Here is a 25,002-nt window from a genome sequence, read left to right on the forward strand (position 1 = left end):
CCGCGCCGCCGTCTACTGAGAATGAAAATATTATTTTACCTAGTTTTTATTCAGAGTATTTTTTTACAAAAAATTTCCGACCGTGCCTAAAAAGCCACTATATGACATAATAATTATGCTATAGCCTGTATCGTTTTGCTGTACGCCAGCACGAAGCATTGGCAGCATGGGTCGCTACACCAATGTGGATAGATAGAAAACCTTTAGCCTAGGACCTAACACCTAGGTCATAAAGTTGCATTTTATCGGCCTCAAATAATCTCGTTCTCGGTGGAGAAACAGCCTATAAGGTCTAAGAGGAATTTTACCTCGATTCTATAAAGCTAATCATACGGAAAATGTTGGGACAAGTGACGAACAACTACATACAATCCTATGGCAACATTCAAGATGCTTGCTATTTTACGACAATATGTTGTAAGTATTTCTTGATTTTTAATAATAATATTGTATTCCTTATGTAAGCCATACATGCTACGGTCTACCGGAGAGGCCACCTGTGCAGGTATGCCTGCGCAGGTGTCACTCAAAAAGTCAAAACTGGAAAGAATTATTGATTTTCGATTTTGCGCCGGTCGCCTGTGGGCTGTGCAGTACAAAAAACAGCCTGCCTAGCATACGCCAACGAGATATCTCACTCTCGAGATAATTAAAAAGTTGACATTATGAGACGTTTAGTTTCTAATAAAAACTAAACGTCTCATAATGTCAAAATCTCGACATTAACTCGACAAAACTCTATAAAAATGTGTTATTTCAATGATAGATCTACGCGAGAAAAAATGTTTATCGTGCTAGAGATGAAGATACAAACCATCAAACATCGAGAAAACATGTAGAGTGAGATATCTCGTTGGCGTATGCTAGGCAGGCAGGTCTATTCCCGCACACATTCCAGTCTACCTGCGCAGGCATACCTGCACACTAGGTGGACCTCTCCGGTAGACCGTAGCGTGTATGGCTGCCATTAAATTTTTCATTCAGAAAGGCCAGTTCCTTTTTTTTTACCATTGTTATGTGGCAAATCTTTCATATATTATTGGCAAATTGCCATGCAAAGTGACATTTCGCATGACGTCAGCCGTCAAAACTCAAATGACGTTTCATCGCATTCAACAGCTGTGAAAATGTCGTCTGCGGTCTGCCTGTTGGAATTATTTATAAAATCTTTCTATTTATAAACATTACTGAAAATAAGAAAGACAGGACAAACGTGGTATCCAGTAGACTTTGATAATAATACGTAACGTTACTGTGAAGTGACAGTGTAACAATAACTATGATGTTTACATTTTAACGTTGAAGCATTATAATAAAAATTGCAATCGAATTATAAGTTCTTGTATGAATGCTAGTAAATATTCAGTATGCATAACGTGACTACGTAATTCAGCGATAAGCTTATAAGTTTTGGTTATGTGTTATGTCTTAAAATTATGATACGTTGAAAAAGTGCGATAGTAAAAATGCCAGGAAAAATAAAGGTTAAAGTGTTAGCTGGGCGAAACCTGCCGGTTATGGATAGAGCTAGCGACACCACGGATGCATTTGTCGAGATAAAATTTGGCGGCATAACGCACAAGACTGATGTCTGTCGGAAATCGCTGAATCCACATTGGAATAGCACAGAGTGGTATAGATTTGAGGTAAGTTCCTGGTTACCATACATAAGTACCATTTACCTGCCTTTATGCCCTATTGAAAATGGTTCGGTACATAGAAGTGTTGACATTCTGTCAACAATTTTATAGAAAGAACTAAGGAGACTAATTAGAAAATATTGTTCTTACAATTATTCAGGATTTCTATTCCTGTGCTGACATAAGTAAAAATATCTAGTGAGCAATAATTGTCCTTGCCAACTGTAAGATTTGTTCAGATAAACAATATGTCTCACCCATAAAGTTAATATACCTAGCGGAATAGAGCAACAATCTCGAGCTGTCAAGCGAAACCAAAATTGGTTTTCATCTGTGTGAAAAATATGTGTATGTATACACTTACACAATCATGATTGAACATGAATACTATGAGATTAAATTGTCAACGTGCGGCACGTGCCGACTGGTCGTCAAAAAAAGAGTGCTGCTGTCATGTATCACACGTCTCTTTTTACCACGCAGTGTTACTGATAGTGACATCTCTCTTACTCAGGTCTTTGTTTCTCTATTCTGCTAGGTATATTAACTTTATGGTCTCACCAAAACAATCTTGGAAATCAAAAAGTAAACTAAAACTTAAAAAAAAAAAGTTTATATAGTCTAACTTTTTGTTACTCTAATCAAAGCTGATTTTTTGTGCTCATTATGTTAATTGATTTCATTGAATATTTATGTTATCATTGAATATTTCCAAACTGTCAGTGTACAGATAACATTAAACATTAATGATAAGATTGTCAATATTACATAAGTTTGAGGCATAGAATTTCAGAAACAAATCATAATATGTTTTTATTAAAAATATTGTAGGCCTTTTACTGAATTATTATCTTAAAAGATAACTACAATATTATTTTATAAAATGACTGATGGTTTTGTCAATGCAGTCATCCTTAATAAATGATTAAATTATATTGACAATAATATTGTGAATGTAAAAGTGTCTCAGTCCACTCTTCCCGCTTAAATCCCAAAATATTGATAAAAGAGATACTTCAAGTCCCAAGGAAATAGAATATAAAATCATATTATTATAATGATTCTGCAAAATTTTATGACAAGACAAAGAGGAGTTAAAGAAATTAGCCTAAAAAGATTATGGTAACAAATTATTTATTTAATCCTTCGATCATGGAAAACCCAGACACAATAAATCTATTGTTATCGCGGCCGCATGTGGCCGCTTGGGAGTTGAAGCATTAAATAGGTGAATTTTAACAACAGGAATATAATATAATAATACATAAACATACATACTTCATAAAAAAGCATAGGGTGGGGAAGGAGCCAGGCAGTCACAAAATATATTTTTTCACCAGGGGGGTTGCAAATAAGGTTAAAAAACACTGCTCTAATGAAACATAATATACGATGGACAATGTTGATGGTGAGGAATTTTAGAAGGAAAATTTAAGACCCGTTATAAGCAAAGACTATTTGTACTAAACATCCAGTTGTAAATAGCGGCAGGGAATTTCTCATAACCCAAAAGCCAGCGACATTACCTACCTAGCCCTTGAATCGAAAAAATTGAGCTTTATACTTTATTGATGGTTAGGTACACCTTAAGAACTGGATACCTCCTAAAGTAACCACGACTGAAACTAAATAGTTGCTGGTCGATCTTGCCTCTATAGAAGTCATATTATATGTATAGAAGGCAAACTTTCAGCTTAATTAAGAAATGAGTCTTACTGTCGCTGGCTCCTGAGTTATCAAATCTGTCATCATTTAGCGTTAAACGCGTCCTATTTCGGTGTCCGTCTGACGGCCGTCTGTGGTCAAACGTCATTTACGCTACGGCTTACGAGTAGGTACGCGTTATCATAATGTTTTTGTTTGCGTCCTTGACGTATTTAGATGCGGAACGCGCAATACGGAACCGTACAGGGTGACTTTTATTTAGTCAATCCACTGTAGGGAATTTTTAACAAAATATGACATGTTACCATTTTCGTCATCTGACGCTTAACCACATTAGGGAATTAATCTTGCCAATTCCGCTGATATACATATATACGGTACTACTCTTGTACTATCAGAGATGTTGATTCATTGACAGATGGAAGATCTACATAATTTGGTCGCGTTATGTAAAACCAAACATAGGCTATAGATAACGAATTAACAATAAATTGATGCTGCAGGCAACTCCAAAAACAGGAGGCATACGCCAAAAAAATAAAATGGATTGACATAACGACCAAATGAACATCTACAGTCCACCCTCTGCTCGTGAATCAATTGTTTCGATGGTACATCTATCTTAGGGATTCCTAACCTTTTCATATTTACTTTTATGTTTTGTTTTCTTGATAAAGTCTTGTCCCATCCAGGTGGATGAATCGGAACTCCAGGATGAGCCGCTCCAGCTGCGTCTGATGGATCACGACACGTATTCAGCCAACGATGCCATCGGCAAGGTGGTGATCAGCCTCGCGCCGCTACTGACGCGGGAGGCTGGCTGCGCGAGTACTGGGGCTGCGGGAGGTGAGACATGAATGAAATACAACCTGAAGGGCCCACACATTAACAGTTCGCCGGCAGGCCGTCGCCTGACAGTTATGGGTGAAGCCAAACGAGCGTAATTTGTGAGTAGTGTGTCGCAGAATTTCGGGTGGCAGAAATTCTGCATTCAGTTTCATACATCTCTGGTGGAAACGCAGCCTTACGGGCTACCCACTAAACTCCTTGGAAAATACTGAGTTGCGGGCACGATAAAACCCACCGCCGCTCTTTTAAGCCAAACCAAACTTATCGATGTCACGACTCAGTCCATTTCTTTGGCTATAATACGGTTACAAAATTTATTTAGTGGAAAAGTGGGTAATGAAGTTTATGCTCCAGGAGCGGTGCTGTCGGGCTGGCTCCCAGTGTTCGACACGCTGCACGGCATCCGCGGAGAGCTGCACGTGGTGGTCAAGCTGGAGCTGTTCTCCGACTTCAACAAGTACAAGACCTCCAGCGTGGGCGTGCAGTTCTTCCACTGTGAGTGAGGCAGGTGTAGCGCGGCAGCCGCGAGTGTGAGCAGGACGACAGGCTTCATGGCTGGTGCGCTGTAATGTGGGCGCGCAGGTCTTCAACGTAAGCGAGCGAAACATGTGTAGCGCGGTGGCCGCGAGTGCGAGCGAGACATGATTTCTGCGACGAATGTTATTGAGTAAGAAAGGGAGTATAAGTAGGATCCAGAAGCAAAGGCAAAGGATATGTCTTATTCATTTCTGCATTTATAAATATAATACAGCCGAGAAAATAATTTTCGCATCTTAATGTCATGCAATAATAGTCTGATCGTGATCATGGATGTATCATCTTTGCAGACAGGACGTGTCCTGTCTGCAAAGAGATCCATGCGTCGGATTTGCCTCGGTCCTGCGTCTGATCTCTCGCCAGTCGTGTCATTCGTCATGTAGTGCTCATGTGTGCTGCGCTCACATAGCTACATCTACAGTGTACACTAATATTATAAAGAGGAAAGATTTGATTTTTTGTTTGTTTGTTTGAATTGAATAGGCTCCGAAACTACTGGACCGATTTGAAAAATTATTTCACCATTCGGAAGCTACATTATCCATGAGTAACGTTGGCTAAATTTTATTCTGGAAAATAATAGGGCTCCGTAACATATTTGGGTTTTTCGGACACAAGGTGTAAAAAATCAACCAGAAAAGTTACTTATTTTGCGTACGCTGCCTTAACTAACCTAACCTAACCTAACCTAAAGAGGAAAGATTTAATTGTTTGTTTGTCTTGAATAGGCTCCGAAATTACTGGACCGATTTGAAACATTCTTTTACCATTGGAATCCTACATTAATTCTGCTGAACATAGGCTAAATTTTATTTTGGAAAAAATGGGGTTCCGTAAGATATTTGGGATTTTCAGACGCAAGGTGTAAAAAATCAACCAGAAATGTTACTTTTTTCGCGTACGCTGCCTAAACTATAAAAGATAGAACCATAAAATGTTCTAAGTAATTGTAGATCTTTTAAATATCTACAAAAAAGTCCGCGACACACTATACCTATCTATGTTGAGAGGCACAATAACCATTTTTTTAATTAAAAAATCTTGAAATGTTTTTGGACTACATTTAAATGCCTTTATTTTACTCATGGCATTAATTCTTATCAAAATAAATTATTTCATTACTAAGTACAGTTAATGTAGATAATATTTGGTATTTGAATGATTAAAATTGGACGTTTGGTTTTAATGTTATGGCGAAATTAAAATATTACGATTTCTGCTGCACGTTGCGAATTGGGCGTCGTCAAAGCGCGCCGCGCGGGTGTGCTCGCCCGGAGAGTCCACGTAAATATTAATTATTATTACCTCGATCATGGGCATCGCAGACACAATAGATTTATAATATACTTAATAGTTATGCGACAGCCCGGTGCCGCTTCATAGATGGGATAATATTATAGTGCTTCATTAATTCATTACGTTTTGAATGACTATTATTTTTGATTGCTATTATAATTAATTTCTATAACTATAAATCTCCAATAGCGGCAGCCGGCTGCCAGCATAACAATTATTGAAGATCTATTGTGTCTGCGATATCCACGATGTCTGCGATACCCACGATGCCGATGGAAGTATAATTAGGTCAGACTTTCAAATTAGTAGGTATCGATCTACGAAAATAATGTTTTACTCATGGTCAACTATACGTTGGCCTATCCCGAGTTGGAGCTGCTGATAATAAATTTATTTTGCTGCCACAAAATAAAACAACATCAAATATCGTTTACAGGGAAGCTTTAACCCAGTTTTAATGGAATCTTTTACGCATGTATGATGTAGGTAAGCATAAAATAATAAAGCATAAAACTACAAAAAAAAAAACATAAAATACTTTAAACAAAAAAAAAATACATTTAGAAATTCCAAAATAGTATAAATAATAGTATCTATCTTCTGTAGGTAAGGATAAAATAATCAAACATAACACTTAAAATATAAAAAAATACAGTAAAAATGTGTATAATAATTATAATATAGTAGTTACAGGCTAAATAGTGTAAACCATTTTTTGTTCTGCTTAACATAAAGATTGACTAAGAAATAAAGATTGAAAAAAAATTATTTAAAAATCAATGTCCACCCGTGCGAAGCCGGGGCGGGCCGCTAGTTTACTATAAAATTACTCCCTGGTAGATGGTCTGGTCTCAATGAAACGAACTTTTCTAGAATAAAAGTTGACCATGCCCCATTATGACAGTCTACCTTCTCATCAGGTCCAATGATCCCCCCGGGTTACCAGGCGACCGCTATCCACGGGTTCGTTGAAGAGCTGGTGGTAAACGACGATCCTGAGTACCAGTGGATAGACAAGATCCGCACCCCGCGAGCATCCAACGAGGCCCGACAGGTCGCCTTCATTAAGCTCAGTAACCAGGTTAGTAATAGACGAACTATGTTAATTTCAACTCAAATCTCTTGACCAGGAGGTCGTGGTTTCGATCACCGCATTGGAAACATGATGAATGATGTATTTTCAGGTGCAGCGGCTAGTGGGTCTGAAGGCAGCAGAGTTGGGAGCTAACGCGGTGGTGGGCTACCAACAGGACTTTGACCTTGAAGGGGAAGCGGGCGTCGTCGCGAGAGCTATAGGTATGGTAAATAAATATGCATAATAAAAACTTCAAGTTACTTAACCAGGCACTCAGTCATATTGGAACGAAGTTCCTTATCGCGCGTAACGCGTTTCGAAAGGAGGCTAGACGGAACGATGACCTTGACACTTTTTAGTACTTACCTACGAAGTAGGGGTAGATGGCGTTGATAATAATATATTGAGTGGTACTTAGTATTCCTGTGCGTCAACTAGATGGTGTTTTTTGAGAATAAACAGCGACATGTATCGGACGCTTAAATAAATTTTATTAAAATTCCACAAAAGTGCCGTTTTTAGTATTCCTGGGCGTCAATAGATGGCGTTTTATTATAACGTCGTTCCATCCGGGTGTCTCTTGACACCACTCAAGTTTTTTATTCCATTGTTTTGCAAAGCCAAAAAGTGGGATTAAATATATCGTATACAAAAGTATTACAAGCGCCATGATAATAAGGATTTCCGATATTCCAATTGCAGCTAGAGAGCAGACAGACAGCTAATTCACACAGCTGTCTGTAGCGCGTACCTTAAGCCAAATATCTGATATTTTTTATTTCAAACTTAACTATTGAAACTCATTCATATGTGTGATGTTATTATTTCCTAAAGCCTTCCTGATATTAGCTTGCTGGGCCTTGTTCAAACAAATTCTTAAGCTTTATAATATTAGTATAGTCTAATATATAAAAATAAGTTGGGTTTTCCTTCCTGACTCCAGAACGCACGAACCGATTTCCACGATTTTATATTCGTTGGAAAGGTCTCGGGCTCTGTAAGGTCTATAGAAAAAAAATATCAGAAAAAACTTCAAGAGAAAAGCAGGAAAACAGGGAAAATCATTTTATGGCAAAACAACATTTGCCGGGACAGCTAGTATAATATAAATAGAATAAACGTTTCTATTTGTGTATGAATCAGGCACAGCAGTCAGCATCAAGCCGCTGCCCAATCCGCAACCGAACAATCTTCCCCCGTGCACACAACAGTGAGTTTTTTTAACCTTTTTACCTATGTAAGATTATATAAAATCTAGATAATGGTCAGTCCTTTTCGTAATTTAAAATGTATCTTATATTAATTATTAGGTATTATTTTAATTTTTTATTTAAATCTTTGCAAATGAATACCAGAGGTAATATATTATGTTTATGATTAATAAAACACGCATTAAACCTCTACCTCTAGAGAAGCACAAATGTTCTTTGAGTATAGGTCTAAATGTTATTTGAATTTTAATATATTTAAAGGAATTTTCTGTACAAAACACTTATTATGAATGTTTGCATGGTTTGTTGTTGACTAAAATCACTTAAAACATCAGACAATTGAAAAAGTATTTAGACATTTTGGCGACGGACGAAGAGAGTGTCACAGATTTAAACCAATACTACCAAACCCATCAGGAGGAGCTGGTTAAAATTGTCGGCATTCTCAACCCAAAAGACCCATCACTCTTGGACGAACCGGACGGTGGTGATGATGATGAAAAAAGCTTCGAGTCTCTCATACAACCGACAGGTTTCACAGAAGCTCCCAAACCGTATACTGGAGGACGATCTATTTACCAAGACGAGTACATCTCGCAGAAAAGTCTGAAACATCTGTCAGAAGATCAAGACGACCTTGACAGGCTGTTGAAACGAACGGCAACAACGAATTCCATAGGCCCGTTGACTAGACTGAAGAAATTAAAGGGAAGCATGTTTCGAAGAAGACGTAGAGATTCTCAAAAAAGCGAGAAACAAGATGACGAAATATCCCTAAGATCGACATCCTCTGATACATCGCGTATTTCACTTAATGACATTAAAAAAGAAATGAGACGATTCAAACGTATAAAAGTACCAAAACTGGCAAAAATAGAAGGTGAAGAAGAGGAGGGAATTGGTATGGCGTCTATTTTAGCGAGATCGGTCATACACGCTCATACAAGTCTGGCTTGTATTTCCGAAGCACAAGATTCCGAAGCTTCACCAGATTCTACTCTGAGAAAAACAAGCGAATCTGAACCTACGGTTAACGTTGCAGAAGAGCAAAAGAAAATGCACGTGGAAGATGTTATTAACGATATCAATAAAAGAAAAACACCAGAAGGACACTGCAGCTCCTTAGACAATATTAAAAGTGATGAAATGCCCATTGAGCCCCAAAGAAAAAAATCCGAATCATGTCCCACGAGTCCAATAGTTGAAAGAAGTGATAACTTATTAAAACTGCCCGGAGACATTGGATACTTTGGATCAATTTCATCTGCTCTTTCCGCAGAAAGTTCCGAAATATATACCACGTCTGATGAAGATGAAGACGACAGTTCGGATATGAAAAGTAATTGTGAACAGTCAATGGAGACTACCAGTTCTCTTGTCAGTTCTGTTTTGAGACATGATGTTGATCCTAATTTCATAGCTCAGATGGAGCAAAAGCTAACTGATCTAGAACTTGCTTCACATGTTCAGAGCGATACTAAAACTGAAGCGAAAGAAGAATCAAAACCAAATTTAAAAGAAACAAAAGACGACGCCGAAGTAAAAGACCTAATTGAAAAGAAGGATGACAAATCTAATTTACAATCAGATAATAAAATTAATAGCCAGGAAAACCGTGAAGTATCCTCAACTGCTCCTAAGGATGATGAAAAGTTCGTACCAGCAAAGTACAATTTTAATTTTCCTAGCATTTTTGTACATAAAAATCTGCAAACCACCTTAAGCGCCCCGTCATCTCCAGTAGAAAGAAAAAGCTTTGTTTACCGCTCCTCGAAACGCATCAAGAAGCAGCTGTCGAAAATTTCCAAAAGCCGCATGGTCAAAAGCTTGTCGCATTACTCCCTTTTGCCCAAAAAAAAGCACGAGGACCCGAAAACTGCAATGAGCCAACCCGGGTCGAGCTCCGATGTCACATCTAAGGCACCCAGTGACACAGTTTTAGGCTATCCTTTTCTGTCTTACACAGATTTGCTTTCGTTAGACAAGGAGCAGCCTCCCGAACGTTTACATAAAAGCGACGAATTAGAAACCTGTAAAGTATCCATGTACATCGGTTCCCAGCCCGAATCTCGAGCATCTTTTAGCGGCCCATCTGATAGAGATCATAACCATTTACAAAAACCAAAACCTTTACTGCATCACATGAAAGAGAAGCCCGAAGTCAAACCAGCGAGTCTCACTCATACTGCAATGGAAGTTATTTTAATCGATAAAGTCCAGTCGCTATTGATACCGACCAGCCCAGATATTAATGCAGAAAACCAAAAATTCTTCGACAAAGTCAACATTGAATTAGAAAAAATAGAAAATGCTGAGTCCGATAAAAATAAAACTATCAAATTAGATAAGAATAAAAATAGCGATGATAAAGACAAGAGGGAATCGATAAAAAACAAAAAAGGAAGAAAGAAAGAAAAGACATTAGTCAGACAGGACAGCATAAGATCAGAAGAGACCAAAATGTCTAAAAACATCAAAACTAATCTAGTCATTCCGAGCAAATTAACAAACCAGCCGATGTTGCAACATTTCCACCCCATTAGTGCCCATCTAGAGACCATACATTCGCTGTCGCCCAGTCTAGACAGGGGTGATAGCCTAGATACTAACGCTAGCGTGTGTGGTAACTCGCATGCAGTGTGTGATGTTGACAGGAGCGAGCGAGAGCGCGATAAGTGTGACAAGGACAAGGGATCGCCGAAGCACGCGAGGCACGAGTCGTTTGGCGGACGAGAAGTGGGCAGTTCCAACGCTCAGAACGTGTCGCTCAATTCTTCGTCCACGCCGCTCGGTATACACAGAAGATCTTCGGATTCCGACCTCAGTGTTACACCTAAAGGTTTGTTTACTTTATGCTCAGATATAGTTCTATACCTCTTTGCTCCTTCGTAATTTTTTCGTGCCAATTATAGTTACAATTTCGATTAACATGAAGTTTGAAATATGACTATAATACAATTAACCAATTCAATGGTTTTTGGTTCCTCCTACATTCTATTAGCTCTTGACACAAGTATATCACAAACGGTGCAATCTGGCCTTGTACCATGAAACTGTTTTGAGACTCAAACAATCAGATGACAATGCTGCGTCCTACTCTAACAAACGTGAAATGATGGTGTTAGAGCAGGACGCGGCATTCTCGTCCGATTGTTTGAGTCTCAAAACAGTTTCGTAGTAGGCCTACAGGAGCGTTCGGCTCAACGACATTGATTTAGATTTTTTAATCTAGTCCATCCGCATCCAGGTGGATCCCAGAACGCGTCGGTCGGCAACATAGGCGGTGGCGCGATTCTCCGACCCTCCATGAACAGCAACAACCTGGATATGCTGGAGTACCCCTTCCTCACCATGACAGAGTTCCCGCCGGGTTTCATCGTGCATATCGGTATGTTCTTTTCTGGTAGACTAGTAGACTTTCTGAAGCTTACTGCTCAAGTAAAAAAGTAGATAGAAAAAAAGGATTTTATATCAGAAATTAATTACCGCTGCATTGATACGCAGATATTGTGATCAAATCAAATCATTTATTTCGGGCATCAGAGGCCCATATAACAAATGTCAAATACCTTAAATCTAACATACATATTTTATATATTATACTAAAAACGAACACTGTCACGTTTTGCCGGCGACGTGACTCGCTTCGTTCCGAAGTCTATCGGAGGTTCCGACCTTCTTAGCTATAATTTTTTTCAAAACGCCTAATCGTTACCTATACTTTTACGACATCAATTCAGGCCTGGCGAGATCGTCAATGGCGAATCTCTTTGACGTACCCGTAGGTTGCTTATAGTCTATCACCCTCACATGTTATTTCTGTCTCACAGGCGGCACAGTCTGCTCTCGCTCGGTGAAGCTCGTAGATGGGGGCGGGGAGAGTGCGGCGCGCGCGGCGTGGTGGGCGGAGCTGCGGACGGAGATACGTGCGCACGCGCGCGCGCTGCGCTGCACCGCCGTGCTGGGGTACAGCGAGCGCGCGTCTGTCAGGTGCGTGATTATGTGTGGGTGTGTGCATGCGTTGTAGACGGGGGCGGGGAGAGTGCGGCGCGCGCGGGGTGGGCGGAGCTGCGGACGCGCGTGCTCTGCACTGCACCGCCGTGCTCGGGTACTTCGAGCACGCGTCTGTCACGTGCGTGTGTGTCTGCGTGCGTATGTGTGTAGTACGTCCGTGCGTGTGAAAAAAGAGCAAAAAAGCAAAAAAAAACTTTAAGTGCAGGAAAAAGACCAGTGCCCGGAGGAACGTAAAGTTAAAACTATTTCTTAATTGCAGGGAAGACGTGTGCGTGCTGTCAGCGTCGGGAACAGCTGCCGTCATCAACTTGGACTGCGACCTCGCTACTGATGACACTGTCACAGGTAATAAAACATTACATAGTTAGAAACTGGCTCGAAGGACCAAAATCTTTACAAAGTTGTTCCTTCTTAAATAAGCTAGGAAACTGTAAAACTACCTGACTGAAATTAGGACCCCGATTTTAATATTTTCCTGCAATTTTCCTGTCATACATGTTATCGCCCGCGCGCGGATTTAATCCGTTTGCGGATGACAAGTGACAACACGCTCCTAGTCGCGCGCGTGTTGCTCGCATGACAGCAAAAGTGACGTCAATGTCAAAAGCATCCTTGAAACACTGTTATCTCTCCGCAGTTGGCGATAATGCGGAGGAGGAGGAGTCGTGCGGCGCGGCGCACGTGCCGTACTCGCCCGGCGCCCCGCCCTACCGCGCCGAGCTGGCCGGCTGCGGCGGCTGTCGGTGAGTAGCAGCTACTGGCCGCTACACTATTTATATGGAATACGGACATGACCACCGACGACTGCTACACGCTCGCCATATAAAATGTAGTTTTTAACCCTCGAATTTAGAATTAGGGGGTGTTTTTAGGGTTCCGTACCCAAAGGGTAAAAGCGGGACCCTATTAATAGGACTTCGTTGTCTGTCCGTCTATCTGTCTGTCTGTCTGTCTGGCCGTCTGTCTGTCCGTCTGTCTGTCCGTCTGTCTGTCCGTTTGTCTGTCCGTCTGTCTGTCCGTCTGTCTGTCCGTCTGTCTGTCGGCAGACTGTATCTCAAAAACCGCTATAGCTAGATTTCTGAAATTTTCACAGATTGTGTATTTCTGTTGCCGCTATAACAACAAATACTAAAAACAAAATAAAATTAATAATGAAGGGGGCTTCCATACAAGAAACATGATTTTTTTGGCCTTTTTTGCTCGATTTCAATAATGGTAACAATTAGACACTTGAAATTTTTATAAAATCCTTTATTATATGTGTACTTTAATAATCTATACTAATATTATAAAGCGGAAGAGTTTGTTAGTTTGTTTGTTTGTTTGAACGCGCTAATCTCAGGAACTACTGGTCCGATTTGAAAAATTCTTTCAGTGTTAGATAGTCCATTTATCGAGGAAGGCTATAGGCTATATTTTATCACGCTAAGACTAATAGGAGCGAGGAAATACAGGAAAATGTAGAAAAAAACGGTTGGAAATTATTTGAAAGGGTTTATTTGGACGCGCTAATCTCAGGAACTACTGATCCGATTTAAAAAAATATTTCAGTTTTAGATAGCCCAGTTATTGAGAAAGGCTATAGGCTATATTTTATTACGCTAGGACTAAAAGGAGCGAATAAATAGAGGAAAATGTGGAAAAAACGGGGAAAATTATTTGAAAGGGCTTATTTGAACACGCTCATCTCAGGCAGTACTGGTCCGATTTGAAAAATTATTTTGAGTGTTAGATAGCTCAGTTATCGAGAAAGGCAATAGACTACATTTTATCACGCTAAGACTAATAGGAGCGAAGAAATAGAGGAAAATGTGGAAAAAACTGGGGAAATTATTTGAAAGGGCTTACTTGAACGCGCTAATCTCAGGAACTACTGGTCCGATTTAAAAAAATCTTCCAGTGTTAGATAGCTCAGTTATCAAGGAAGGCTATAGGCTATATTTTATCACGCTAAAACTTATTGAAGCCAAGAAATATAGTAAAATGTGGAAAAATCGGGGAAATTATTTGAAAGGTATTATCTCACGAGACACGAACTACTAGAGCATTTTTTCTGTTATTTGGATCAGATAAGAAGTAGACCACGTGAAGGATCATAGGCCTTTTTTTGTGGACAATTTTTTCTGTAAAATATCTAATTTACGCGGGCGAAGCCGCGCGGAACGTCTAGTTAATAATAATATTATTAATATTAAAATAAAATAAAAAAATGAGTGGGGCTCCCAATTCCCATACAAAAAAAAACAATTTGTGGCTTACTTTTGCTCTATAACGGTACGGAACCCTTCGTGCGCGAGTCCGACTCGCACTTGGCCGATTTTTTAATTTATTATACAGTAAATTTAGTACTGTATTGTATTATAGATACAAACGCTTTTGTATTGCAGTCGAGCGCGCGTCCCTACAGTGCTGCTGGCGACGTGCGCCAAGCCCAGCAGACTGGTGTCATACGGGAAATCCGTCGTCGTCACTGCTGTTGGTAAGATTACTTAATTTTTATACTGTTAAGAATATCTATGTCGACTGTTTGGATGATTCGTTATACCAGAAATTCAAGTTTGTAACTATCTATTACATAAAATTCTCGTGTCACGGTGTGCGTAATTGAACTCCTCTGAAACGACTCGACCGATTTTCGTGAGTCTTAGCGAGCATATCGGCTAGGGTTGTGTATCGGACAACATCTACTTTTTATATTGATAAGTGCATTTGTTGAATAAATAATAGTAAATTATTACAACTCGATACTGACGGCGACCATTGTTTGTGCGACGGGTTAGCGATGGACGTTGCCATGGTGACATACTTATTTAGTCACTTCAATAAAATAATATGGGCGAAATACTTTATATGGCAAAGTAACGTTTGCCGGAACAGCTAGTTATAATATAAAAATGCCCGAGGGGCTAAATTTGTAAACCACTTTGGAGGCCGCTAAAAGGCTCCCCGCTAATCTGCGACCCGTTTTAACATGCCCGTATTCCAGCGGCTCGTGGTCGTCGCGCGCCGCCCTCCGCGGAGCCGGGCGCTCGGGACCTGTCCGACCAGCTACCCTTCCTGGAATACGAGCTGCACAAGCTGCTGCTTGCTAAGCTTAGGATGCAGGTGAGTGATAAGTGAAGCGGATTATGGACATGACCCAGAAATGGAATCCAGTGTACTGAGGATGCAGGTGAGTAATAACTAATAAGTGAAGCGGAAGTTCCGAAATGTAAGCCAGTGCCAGTACACTGGCTTTCCAGTACATTGGAATTCTTAAGAATTCGACGTCATATGTGTGTGCCACTGTTAAGACAACTATGACGTATTAGTTGTATGACGCTAAATGCGCCGTTTAGTGCGCAGAAACCATAATTTTTTTTCGCAACGGAAACTGTCTTAATTTCTTTCTCGTCTCTCGAAGTATCTTTATACCAAATTTTGTGTAAATCGGCTTAGCCGCCGCGTAGCAGCCAGATAGATAGACGCATTTTGAATTAAAAAAAAAAAGAAGATTTTATTAATAAGATTAATAACATCCCAACAAAGTCATATACGTCAATACACGGGCGTATATGTCTGTATGTATTTCGATACTAAACAACAGTATGGCGTTGTGGCGGTACCCACAATTCACCTAACAATCCCGCATCGCGCTATCGAAGTTTCGGAGAACGGCAAGATATTATATACAAAAATTATACTGAAATGACGTCAGTGGGCTTCGGCCTGACCGAGCATGCTATCTCCCTCGGTCGAAAGATCTTCCTTTTCGGCCGCCACTAACAACGTTAAAGCGTCGATTCTTGACGTCATAAGTTCCGGCCAGGATACTGGATTATATTTCGAAACTTATACCTTTGGCGTGATTAGTTGCTGTTTGATGTGTTCCGAATTATGTGTAAGCTGTATTAATGTTATATTTAAAAAGCAGGATCTTACTAATAGTATAATACCATTTCAGGGTGCGAACGCACTGTTCTCGCTGCAGACGCAGGTGGCGATCGGCGAGCGCTGCGTCATGGCGCTGGCAAGCGGCGCCGCGGTGCGTCTCGCCGCGCTGCCGCCCCCCGCGCCGCCGCGTATTAAGGTCGGCGAACAAACTTCACTGTCAATCGCGGTTTATATGGAAAATGACAAGTTTTTGACGGGGACTCAATGACCGCTAGCGACAAGTTAGCCCGAGTGGAGTATAGCTGATGCACCATCAGAAAATTTGATTCGTAGGCAGTTGGCAGACCTGCGTAATTTTGTCGCGTTATGTCATGATATATCTAATGACGTAGGTCCGTCATCTGCCTAGGAATCAATTTCCTCGATGGTACATCAGAAATGGTAAACGATACTCTTGGCAGCAGATGTAGATAGCTTTTTTTAACAAATAGTTCTTTTTAGTTTTAAGGCCTGTTTCATCACTTCTTGATAAGGCTATCCACCAAATAACTTGACAGATTAAGTATGGAGAATCTGTCAAAAAGTTGTGAATAGCCTATTAGGCACTTTATCAGAAAGTGGTGAAACAGGCCCTTAAAATACTAAAATATCTGCTGACAGATACTTTTGCAAACAGAACATTAATTGTAGGTATAGGTAATCCATCACATCATAATATTTTGATATTTCAGGCATCAGAAAAGGACAAAAACGCAATGGAAATTCAAAAAGCTCTGTGGGACACGTTCAACGCGAATAAAGCAACAAACGGATATGATGTCGGTAAGTTTACTTTATGCACACAAATAAATCATGCTCTATCTGACGAACAGAATGGTTTTCGTAAGTCTCGTGGGGTTGCTACTAATTTAGTGTCTCATACAGACTTTATGCTTAACGCCATGGATGCAGAATACCAAGTAGACGCCGTGTACACCGATTTCTCGAAGGCATTTGATAAAAGCAATCATTTAGTTCTCATCAAAAAACTTGGAGCTCGGCGTTCACGGCGATTTACTGAGATGGGTGGAGTCTTATGTATCTAATCGTAGTCAGGCAGTCGCGCTAAAGGAATATCAATCTACGTTTCTAGTGAACAGGTCGGGCATTCCACAGGGGTCAATTCTGGGACCTTTTCTTTTCATACTGTACGTAAATGATATTCGAAAATGTTTCAGGAATTCTCATCACCTTCTCTATGCAGATGACACAAAAATCTATAAAATTATCAAGACAAATAATGACTGTATTGAATTACAAAACGATCTGAATAGTCTCGACTTATATTGTGAATCTAACCAATTATACTTAAATACAGACAAATGCCACGTTATAACTTTCACGCGGAAGAGAAACCCAATCATTTTTAACTACAGGATTAGTGGTCGAGCCCTTGGTCGGGTGTCTTCAATACGTGATCTGGGAGTAACCCTGGATTCCAAGCTGAATTTTAATGAACATATCGACGGGATTGTAGCTAAAGCTTATAAACAACTGGGAACAATTATTCGTATAGGTCAACCTTTTAAACGCGTAGAAACGTTTAAGCTGTTGCATAATGCTTATGTTCGAAGTGTTCTTGAGTTCGCGAGTGTTGTTTGGAATCCGGATTATGCTTTTAACATCAAACGTATTGAAAGGATCCAATTTAAATTTTTGAAGACACTAGATTTTAGGTCTGGCTCATGGTCTACTGACCATCTTGAGAGTGCAGCAAGACATAATATTCAACGATTAGACTTAAGGCGTAAATATCTAGATAGTGTGTTTCTTTTCAAAATTCTACATAGTTCCATTAATTCCTCAAATCTCATAAGCAAAATTTATTTAAAAGTCCCGCGACCATCTTCACGTAGTATAGACACGTTTTATGTCCCGCCCTATCATACAAACTATGCGAGAAATACCTTCTTCAGGCGATCATGTTCCTCCTACAATAGAAATCTAAATTCTGTTGATATTTTTTCAAATAATTTAAGACAATTCATAAGAGAATTAAATGAGGTAATATTTGGTTCATGATGTGTAGGTTCTAGGATACATTTATATATTTATAAAACATATATATATTGTATTAGTTGTATTTTTTTGGAATGTTAATGTTTTGTATTGATGTTATGGTACTTTAGGTCTAGTTGTAGTTAAAACGTTTATAAATATTTGTTAAATACTGTTTGTTACCTAAATAAATAAATAAAAATAAAATAAAGTTTAGTTATTAACGTGATACTATGATTCCAGAACCTTGCATTTTGCCAAAATTAAAAGTAGCCTATGATCTTACTCGTGGTAAACTCAGTAAGAGCGCTTACTGACTTTACCACGAAAAAGAACATAGGCTACTTACATAGGTACGTGTCGTTGACAAGTGCCGTTCGTCTGTAAAAAGCCTTCCCGGGCGCGCACTAGCGGCGAAGCCGCGGCGGTTAGGCCGCTGCGGCCATCGAGATAGATACCTTAGTATGAAACCGCCATAGACCACGCGCACCTGGCCGCACGCTGTCAAGCGGCCAAGTATGGTATACTTTCGAAGGCCGCCGCGGCCTGGCCGCTAGTGCGCGGCCGGGCTTAGTCTTGTCGTAAAGCACGATGAATTTCGGACACTGACTACTCTCTTTTTATCTACTTTTCCCCCGTCCAAACTTTATCAAAATTGGCACGGTAGTTTTGGAGCTTATGCGACGTAAAATCAAGTCGCTACCTTTCAAATGTAAAACTCCGGTTTCCTCCAAAAGCGGCGCCGTCATACATCGGTGAATGACGTCACTAGAATTGTAATTGCTTGTCCATGGAAGCACGGTTTCCTAGAGAACGGTAATTGACATCGTTCTCCAGACAACCGCGCCATACCGCCCACATAGACAATGTTCTAGTGACGTCATTCACCGCTGCATTACGGCCGCAACACGACGGCACCGCTGTTGGAGAAAACCAGAGCTTTAGTATGGATATTAACAGTTCTAATTATGTTGATTGTTATCCTTTTACCATTTTATAAACTCTGGCTGTGTTAAATAAAATTTTTTTTTTTTTGCAGCTCCAGAACACATACCTAATGGCGTGCTCCCGGAATGCGAGGGGGAGGAGGCACCAGCGCTCGAGCTATGTGCGGACAAGGACACTTGCGTGCTAGAACTGGACGAGGCTGAGGACGTACGTATCTGTCTCTCTAAGTCTACCCTTCTCCTGGAATGCGAGGGGGAGGAGCCACCAGCACTCGAGCTATGTGCGGACAAAGACGCTTGCGTGCTCGAACTGACCGAGGCCGAGGACGTACGTATACCTGTATCTCTCTAAGTCTATCCCTCTCTCTTACACATGAGCAATGGAGTCCTACCGGAATGCGAGGGGGAGAAAACGCCAGCGTTCGAGCTATGTGCGGAAAAGGACGCTTGCGTACGTATACCTGCCTCGCTATATTTACCTTTCTCTCTCACACATTACCAATGGCGTCCTACTGGAATGCGAGAGGGAGGTGCCGCCAGCACTCGAGCTATGTACAAGGAAGCCTGCGTGATTGAATTGAACGAGGCCGAAGATTTAGTATCAGAGAAGTTAATTCATAAACAGATGGCGGACCTACGCAATTTGGTCGCGTTTATGTCAAACCCAGTCGACAGATCACGACTTGCATTGAATTGACATAACTCGACCAAGTGACGGAGCGGGTCAGTCATCTGCCTATGAATCAATTTCATGGTATATCCACAATAGACATAACTACCAGTAGTTCGACTGCAAAGAAACGGACAGGTTTCAATATCCGTCAAATTCGTCGGGTTTCACTAGGATTATGAACGGAATGTGCCTCGCGCTGGCTGACATAATTTATTTTTAAATAAGTATTTAAAATAAAGATTTGAAAATTGGATTCTGACAATTTTAATCGCATGTGCCAAAACACAACAATACGACCAAAGAGGAACACGTCCAGCGAATATGTCATAGTTTTAAATTCGTAGGTAACAAGTTAACAACCCTAGCGACGATTTTCGTCATAATACGTCAAATTTAAAAATTTCAACATCAGTTCTAAGTCGGCATACTCCATAATTCTGTCTACTCTGGTATATCCTAGCTGTGTCCTAACTTTCTGACATATTATTTTAGACATGGGAGAGCCATGCTTTGGCACGAATGGGCCTTGCGCTGTGTTTCGCCGAGTGAGTGAGTTTATCGGAGGCCGAATCCCCTACCCCATTCCCTTCTCTTCCCATCCCTACCCTCCCCTATTATCCTACTCCCTCTTAAAAGGCCGGCAACACACCTGCAGCTCTTCTGATGCTGCGAGTGTCCATGGGCAACGGAAGTTGCTTTCCATCAGGGGACCCGTTTGCTCGTTTGCCCCTTATTTCATAAAAAAAACTTCATTTCATTTTCATAAATCGCGAAGTTACCAAGCAGCGACAAATTAACTGGACACAACATAACTCAAATGTTAAAAAAATTACTAAATTAAAAATATACATAACATTTTCTACGAGCATTAGTCTAGCGACTGACGCAGCCGCTGCTTCGTAGTGGCTAAGAGCAAACCTGGGGAGTGAGCCAAAATATTTTCGTTTTCGCTTCGTTAGAGAATCGCCGATGAAAATGCATGGGATTGACATAAGCGTTCGTTAATATGACGTTGACGTTCGACTCGTCTTATGTCAATTCCATACATTTTGATTGGCGATTATATAACGAAGCGAAAACGAAAAAGTTTCGGCTAAATGGCCTGGGCCACATGTCATTAAGTGACATTTTATTTTTAATTTTTTGTCGGTCACGGGTCGCTTGACGTGTTGTTCGGATCGGTTCCTTTTATATAATGAAGTAAACTATTTCAGGTGGAGACAGCCCGTGCCTTGGCGGAGCGGCGGCCGGCGTCTGTGCTAATGTCGTCCGCGCTGCGCCCCGCCCGCGCCCCACCCCACGCCTTCACGCAGGTACGCAGCGTGCGTGTGTGAACGGTTATTAATAATTAATAATATATTAGATGTGTGTGTGTGTGTGTGTGTGTGTGTGAGTGAGTGTGTGTGTGGATATTTTTTAATGTGTGCGCCCATTAGGGCCTATCGTAGTGTGCTTGCGTGAGCGTATAAAGTGTACGTGTGCAAGGATATTTATTTGTAGTATTTTTAGAAGGAAATATGTTTGAGTTTGCGATCGCTGATGATCGGTACGCATGAGCGTGTCATACTTTCATTGGTTGGATTGAACAAACTATGAACCGTTAAAATAAATGAACAAAAACATCTTAATTAAACAAACAAGGGACAGAAAATAGCAGATAATCAAAAAAATACCAGAAAAACTTTAAACTTTATATACTTACAACATAAAGGTACACAATTGTACGTATCTCTTGAAATATTTTCTTAGTATTTACTTGTAAAATATTCCGTGTATAAGCTTCAAACTTTATAAAATTACGTGTACAGGTGTGGCGTGCGCGCATCGGCGGCGGGTGTCAGGCGGAGCGCATGGTGTCGAGCGCGCTGGCGGCCGCGCGGTACAAGCTGCGCCGTCTGCAGCCCGCCGCGCTCGCCGCGCCCACTTACCACCTGGACCTGCCCGATGTGAGTATATACAGGTGTGGTTACAGGTGTGCGTGCAGGTGTGTCGGTCGGACGCTGGCGGCCGCGCGGTACAAGCTGCGCCGCCTGCAGCCCGCCGTGCTCGCTGCGCCCGCTTACCACCTGAACCTGCCCTGGATATTTATTTATTAAGGCAAATAAATAAATAAATACCCATGAGGACTATCAGAGAAGTAGTAGTCTCGATAAACACATGGTGGACCTACGACATTTTGTCATATGCCCGTAACGATAGAACGAAGTTTATTATAACGTGTGAAGCGTGCATGTGTGCGTTCGCACGTACGCACATGCGTGTATTTTTTTTACTTACAAAATGTGCATTTCAGGACGAAATCCAACTCGTCGTGTCCGGAACCGCTATACCCCTGCAGGACCCCTCCAAGTTGGAACCCGCAGTCGAGAGGAACGGTAACCAAGACGACGACGACATATTCGCCCTGGACGAGGAGCAGCTCGCCAAGAGTCCACCGGATCAGGTGGAGGAGAAGAATAATGGGCCGGTAAGTGTTGTATTTTTTTTCGTCCACATGCATTTTTTTTTCTTAAGCATAAGGTGACATTTCAAGGTCAACGTATTGATTATAAATTATAATACATTATTTCTAATGAATAAATTTAACATAATTATATTCTTCGAAAGTACTAGGCGAATTCTGATAAAAATATACAGATATAGGCTACATAACGGGTTCACAAAGTCCTTGGAAATATCTAATTCGTCATAATTGTGTATATGTAGAGTGTTACGTATTAATTATTTTACGTTTTCAAGCGAAACAAAGAATTTACAATTACTATATTTTTACCTCCCGTATGTATTATATTGCAAGTGGAACAACGAATTTATAATAAGTATGCGCGTGCGCAGGGTCCGGGACGCGTGGCGTTATCTAGCGGCGCAGCGGCGGGCGCGGGCGGCGCGGGGCGGCGGGTGTGCGCGCTGCGGCTGCTGTTCGTGCGCGAGACGACGGCGGTGCGCGAGCTGGGCGGCCTCAGCGGGTTCTTGCATACCTTCACGTGCGAGGTGAGCGATATTGAGTCCTGGGCGTGTAGTAATAAGGTCCAGGGGGCGTGGCGCTGTCTAGCGACGCGCCGGCGGGCACGGGCGGCATCAAGGCATAATGGAACCCTATAGCAATGTTATTGGGATCCACTTTAGAGTTTATGCAAAAAACGCACAAATTCAGATCTTCCGACCGTGCGAGGTTATGTGATGTAGGCCGGAGCCCACATAGATAATAATAATATGTAGTTCCAATCTCAGAAACTTCGATAATACCATTCAGGACTGTGGTCTGTTTAGTGCACTACAATCTCGTTACAATCCTTTAACATCTTTTATTCTATTATTTAAAGCTATAACTCACCGCGACGCCATCGCCAGTGACGTTACAATGGCGACGTCCAAGCAAGGCGTCTCTACATCGCCGCAAAGCGCTGTTTTTCTTAAAGTTAGTCTTAAAAACACCGCTTTGCGGCGAGCTAGAGGTGACATGGTAACGTCACATGGCTACGTCGCGATGGCGTCCCGGTGAGTTATGGCACTTAAAAGAGCCTTCTTAATTTTTCTTTCTTCTTTTGTCAGGTGATGGCGATAGTCCGCGCGTACACGGCGGCGCTGGGCGGCAACGCGCTCACCTCCTTCTACATGACGCAGCTCATGTTGCAGGACAACGCGCACAAGAACCAGGTAAGTTCACCGCTAGATGGCGGCAGTGGACGCGTGCACGGCGCAATGTCAAGTCACAATGCCAATGTCAAGATGGTGACTGTTTGTCCTGAACCGCTCGTGCAATACGTCACTTAGGGCCTTATTTATGGGCACCACGAAACCGCTCTGCCCGCTAACCGCTAGTGTGACAAGGCCTTTACTTTAGGGCCCTTTCACACGACTTTTTTACGTTCGTTTGTATCGATGCAAACGCAAGTTGAACGCTCAGCAAACCGACAAAAGGAAGCCGACGACACGTTTGAAACTTTATATCTGCCAAAACGCGATGAAAACGCGCAGAAGACGAGCGCATCAGAAACGCGCGTCGTCAGTGCGCAAAAGCACGTCGTGTGGAAAGGCCTGTGGCGGTACCCACAATTTGCCTAACATTCCTGCATCGCGCTATCGAAGTTTTCTGAGCGCGTCGGTATATATTATACGACAGCTGAAATGTATCACGTGGGCTCCGGCCTGACCGGGCATACCAGCTCGCTCGGTCGGAAGATCTTCCTTTGTGGCCACCACACATATCCCACAGGCCCTTAGGAAAAAATTTGGTCCGCTATCTGTTGATAAATCTATTTCTCTGACAGCAGAGAAATAGATGCATGGGCGGACCATTAAAGGCAGATATTGTTTGATCAAGATTATGTTAGGTTTAGACGTCACATCACGATTAACATTGACTTGTCATTACCTAACAAAGTAACGTATGACCGTCATCTATTTATTAATAAATTTATTTAATTGTACCATAATGATAACAATTTTCGAATATAAAGCTGTTTCCTAATGTCTCTTTTTAAATCATATTTTTGTTTTTTTTTTCAGGGTCAATGTTTGCTCTCTGTCGGTGGCGACGTGGTGCATGTGACGTAATAGTTATACTATTAATGTAATCAAAATAACAAGACACAAAATTCCATGCAAATTTTGACATTTTAGCGGCCCCTAGACGATCAATTTTATTGTGCAATATCACGTATTGTGCAATATTGTTCACCGTCTAGGGTTGATATTTACGCCTTTCAATATTATTGTCAAATAAACCCCCTGGCCCACTTATACATTTAAAGTTTTGTGCCTCGATTGGCCTTTTGCCTTATCCTTTTTGGATCATATATGCCCGATGGTCCGATGTTAGTAAAATTTTACACAGATGTTGAGTAGACTGCGATGAATATACGGTCAAAGGCAAAAGCTTCTTTCGACGCCAAAATGTACGGTTTCTGCGCAATTTTAGACTCGCGTATGAAGTCGCAATCGTCAAGTAGTGACTAGGACTAATCGTGACTATGCCCCAGATCTACCATCGAAGAAATTGATTCAATGCAGTTGACGGACCTACGTCATTTGGTTCGATTATGTCAATTCAATGTTAGGGTCAATTCAGACCGCAATGCGACGCGTAGATGCATTTCTTTTGTACTGATTTCTTGCAAATCTGTCCCTTAAGTACCCCGTAAACGATCAAATTTGTTTGACAAACATGTTTGATGTAATTTAC

The 25,002-nt window shown here is 41.2% G+C and overlaps 1 protein-coding gene across 3 annotated transcripts; it reads left to right on the plus strand.

Moving 5' to 3' along the window:
* Positions 1-1,127: 1,127 nt before the first annotated feature.
* Positions 1,128-24,460, plus strand: LOC121735769 (C2 domain-containing protein 5). 3 transcript variants are annotated; one of them, XM_042126692.1, is made up of 23 exons: positions 1,128-1,646; positions 3,998-4,151; positions 4,509-4,649; positions 6,908-7,068; positions 7,172-7,283; positions 8,206-8,272; positions 8,609-9,925; positions 10,928-11,112; positions 11,521-11,661; positions 12,104-12,263; positions 12,547-12,632; positions 12,925-13,030; positions 14,675-14,766; positions 15,274-15,392; positions 16,231-16,356; positions 16,892-16,982; positions 19,237-19,352; positions 21,032-21,130; positions 21,626-21,763; positions 22,111-22,284; positions 22,653-22,808; positions 23,370-23,474; positions 24,327-24,460. In XM_042126692.1, the coding sequence occupies exons 1-23, from the start codon at positions 1,467-1,469 to the stop codon at positions 24,372-24,374; spliced, it is 4,074 nt and encodes a 1,357-aa protein (XP_041982626.1). In that variant the 5' UTR covers positions 1,128-1,466; the 3' UTR covers positions 24,375-24,460. The 3 variants fall into 3 exon arrangements, with proteins under 3 accessions (XP_041982626.1, XP_041982625.1, XP_041982627.1); XM_042126691.1 differs by having other exon boundaries at positions 8,609-11,112; XM_042126693.1 differs by lacking the exon at positions 8,609-9,925.
* Positions 24,461-25,002: the final 542 nt, after the last annotated feature.

The sequence above is a fragment of the Aricia agestis genome, chromosome 18 (genome assembly GCF_905147365.1).
Source record: "Aricia agestis chromosome 18, ilAriAges1.1, whole genome shotgun sequence".
NCBI classification, from domain to species: Eukaryota; Metazoa; Arthropoda; class Insecta; order Lepidoptera; family Lycaenidae; genus Aricia; species Aricia agestis.

What these genes read in the sequence shown, in the direction of transcription:
- LOC121735769 (XM_042126691.1), top strand. Translation starts at nt 1,467, where the DNA reads ATGCCAGGAAAAATAAAGGTTAAAGTGTTAGCTGGGCGAAACCTGCCG. An exon ending in CCTCAGTGTTACACCTAAAG is followed by an intron (nt 11,113 to 11,520) that starts GTTTGTTTACTT and finishes ATCCGCATCCAG; the next exon opens with GTGGATCCCAGAACGCGTCG. An exon ending in TTGCTAAGCTTAGGATGCAG is followed by an intron (nt 15,393 to 16,230) that starts GTGAGTGATAAG and finishes ATACCATTTCAG; the next exon opens with GGTGCGAACGCACTGTTCTC.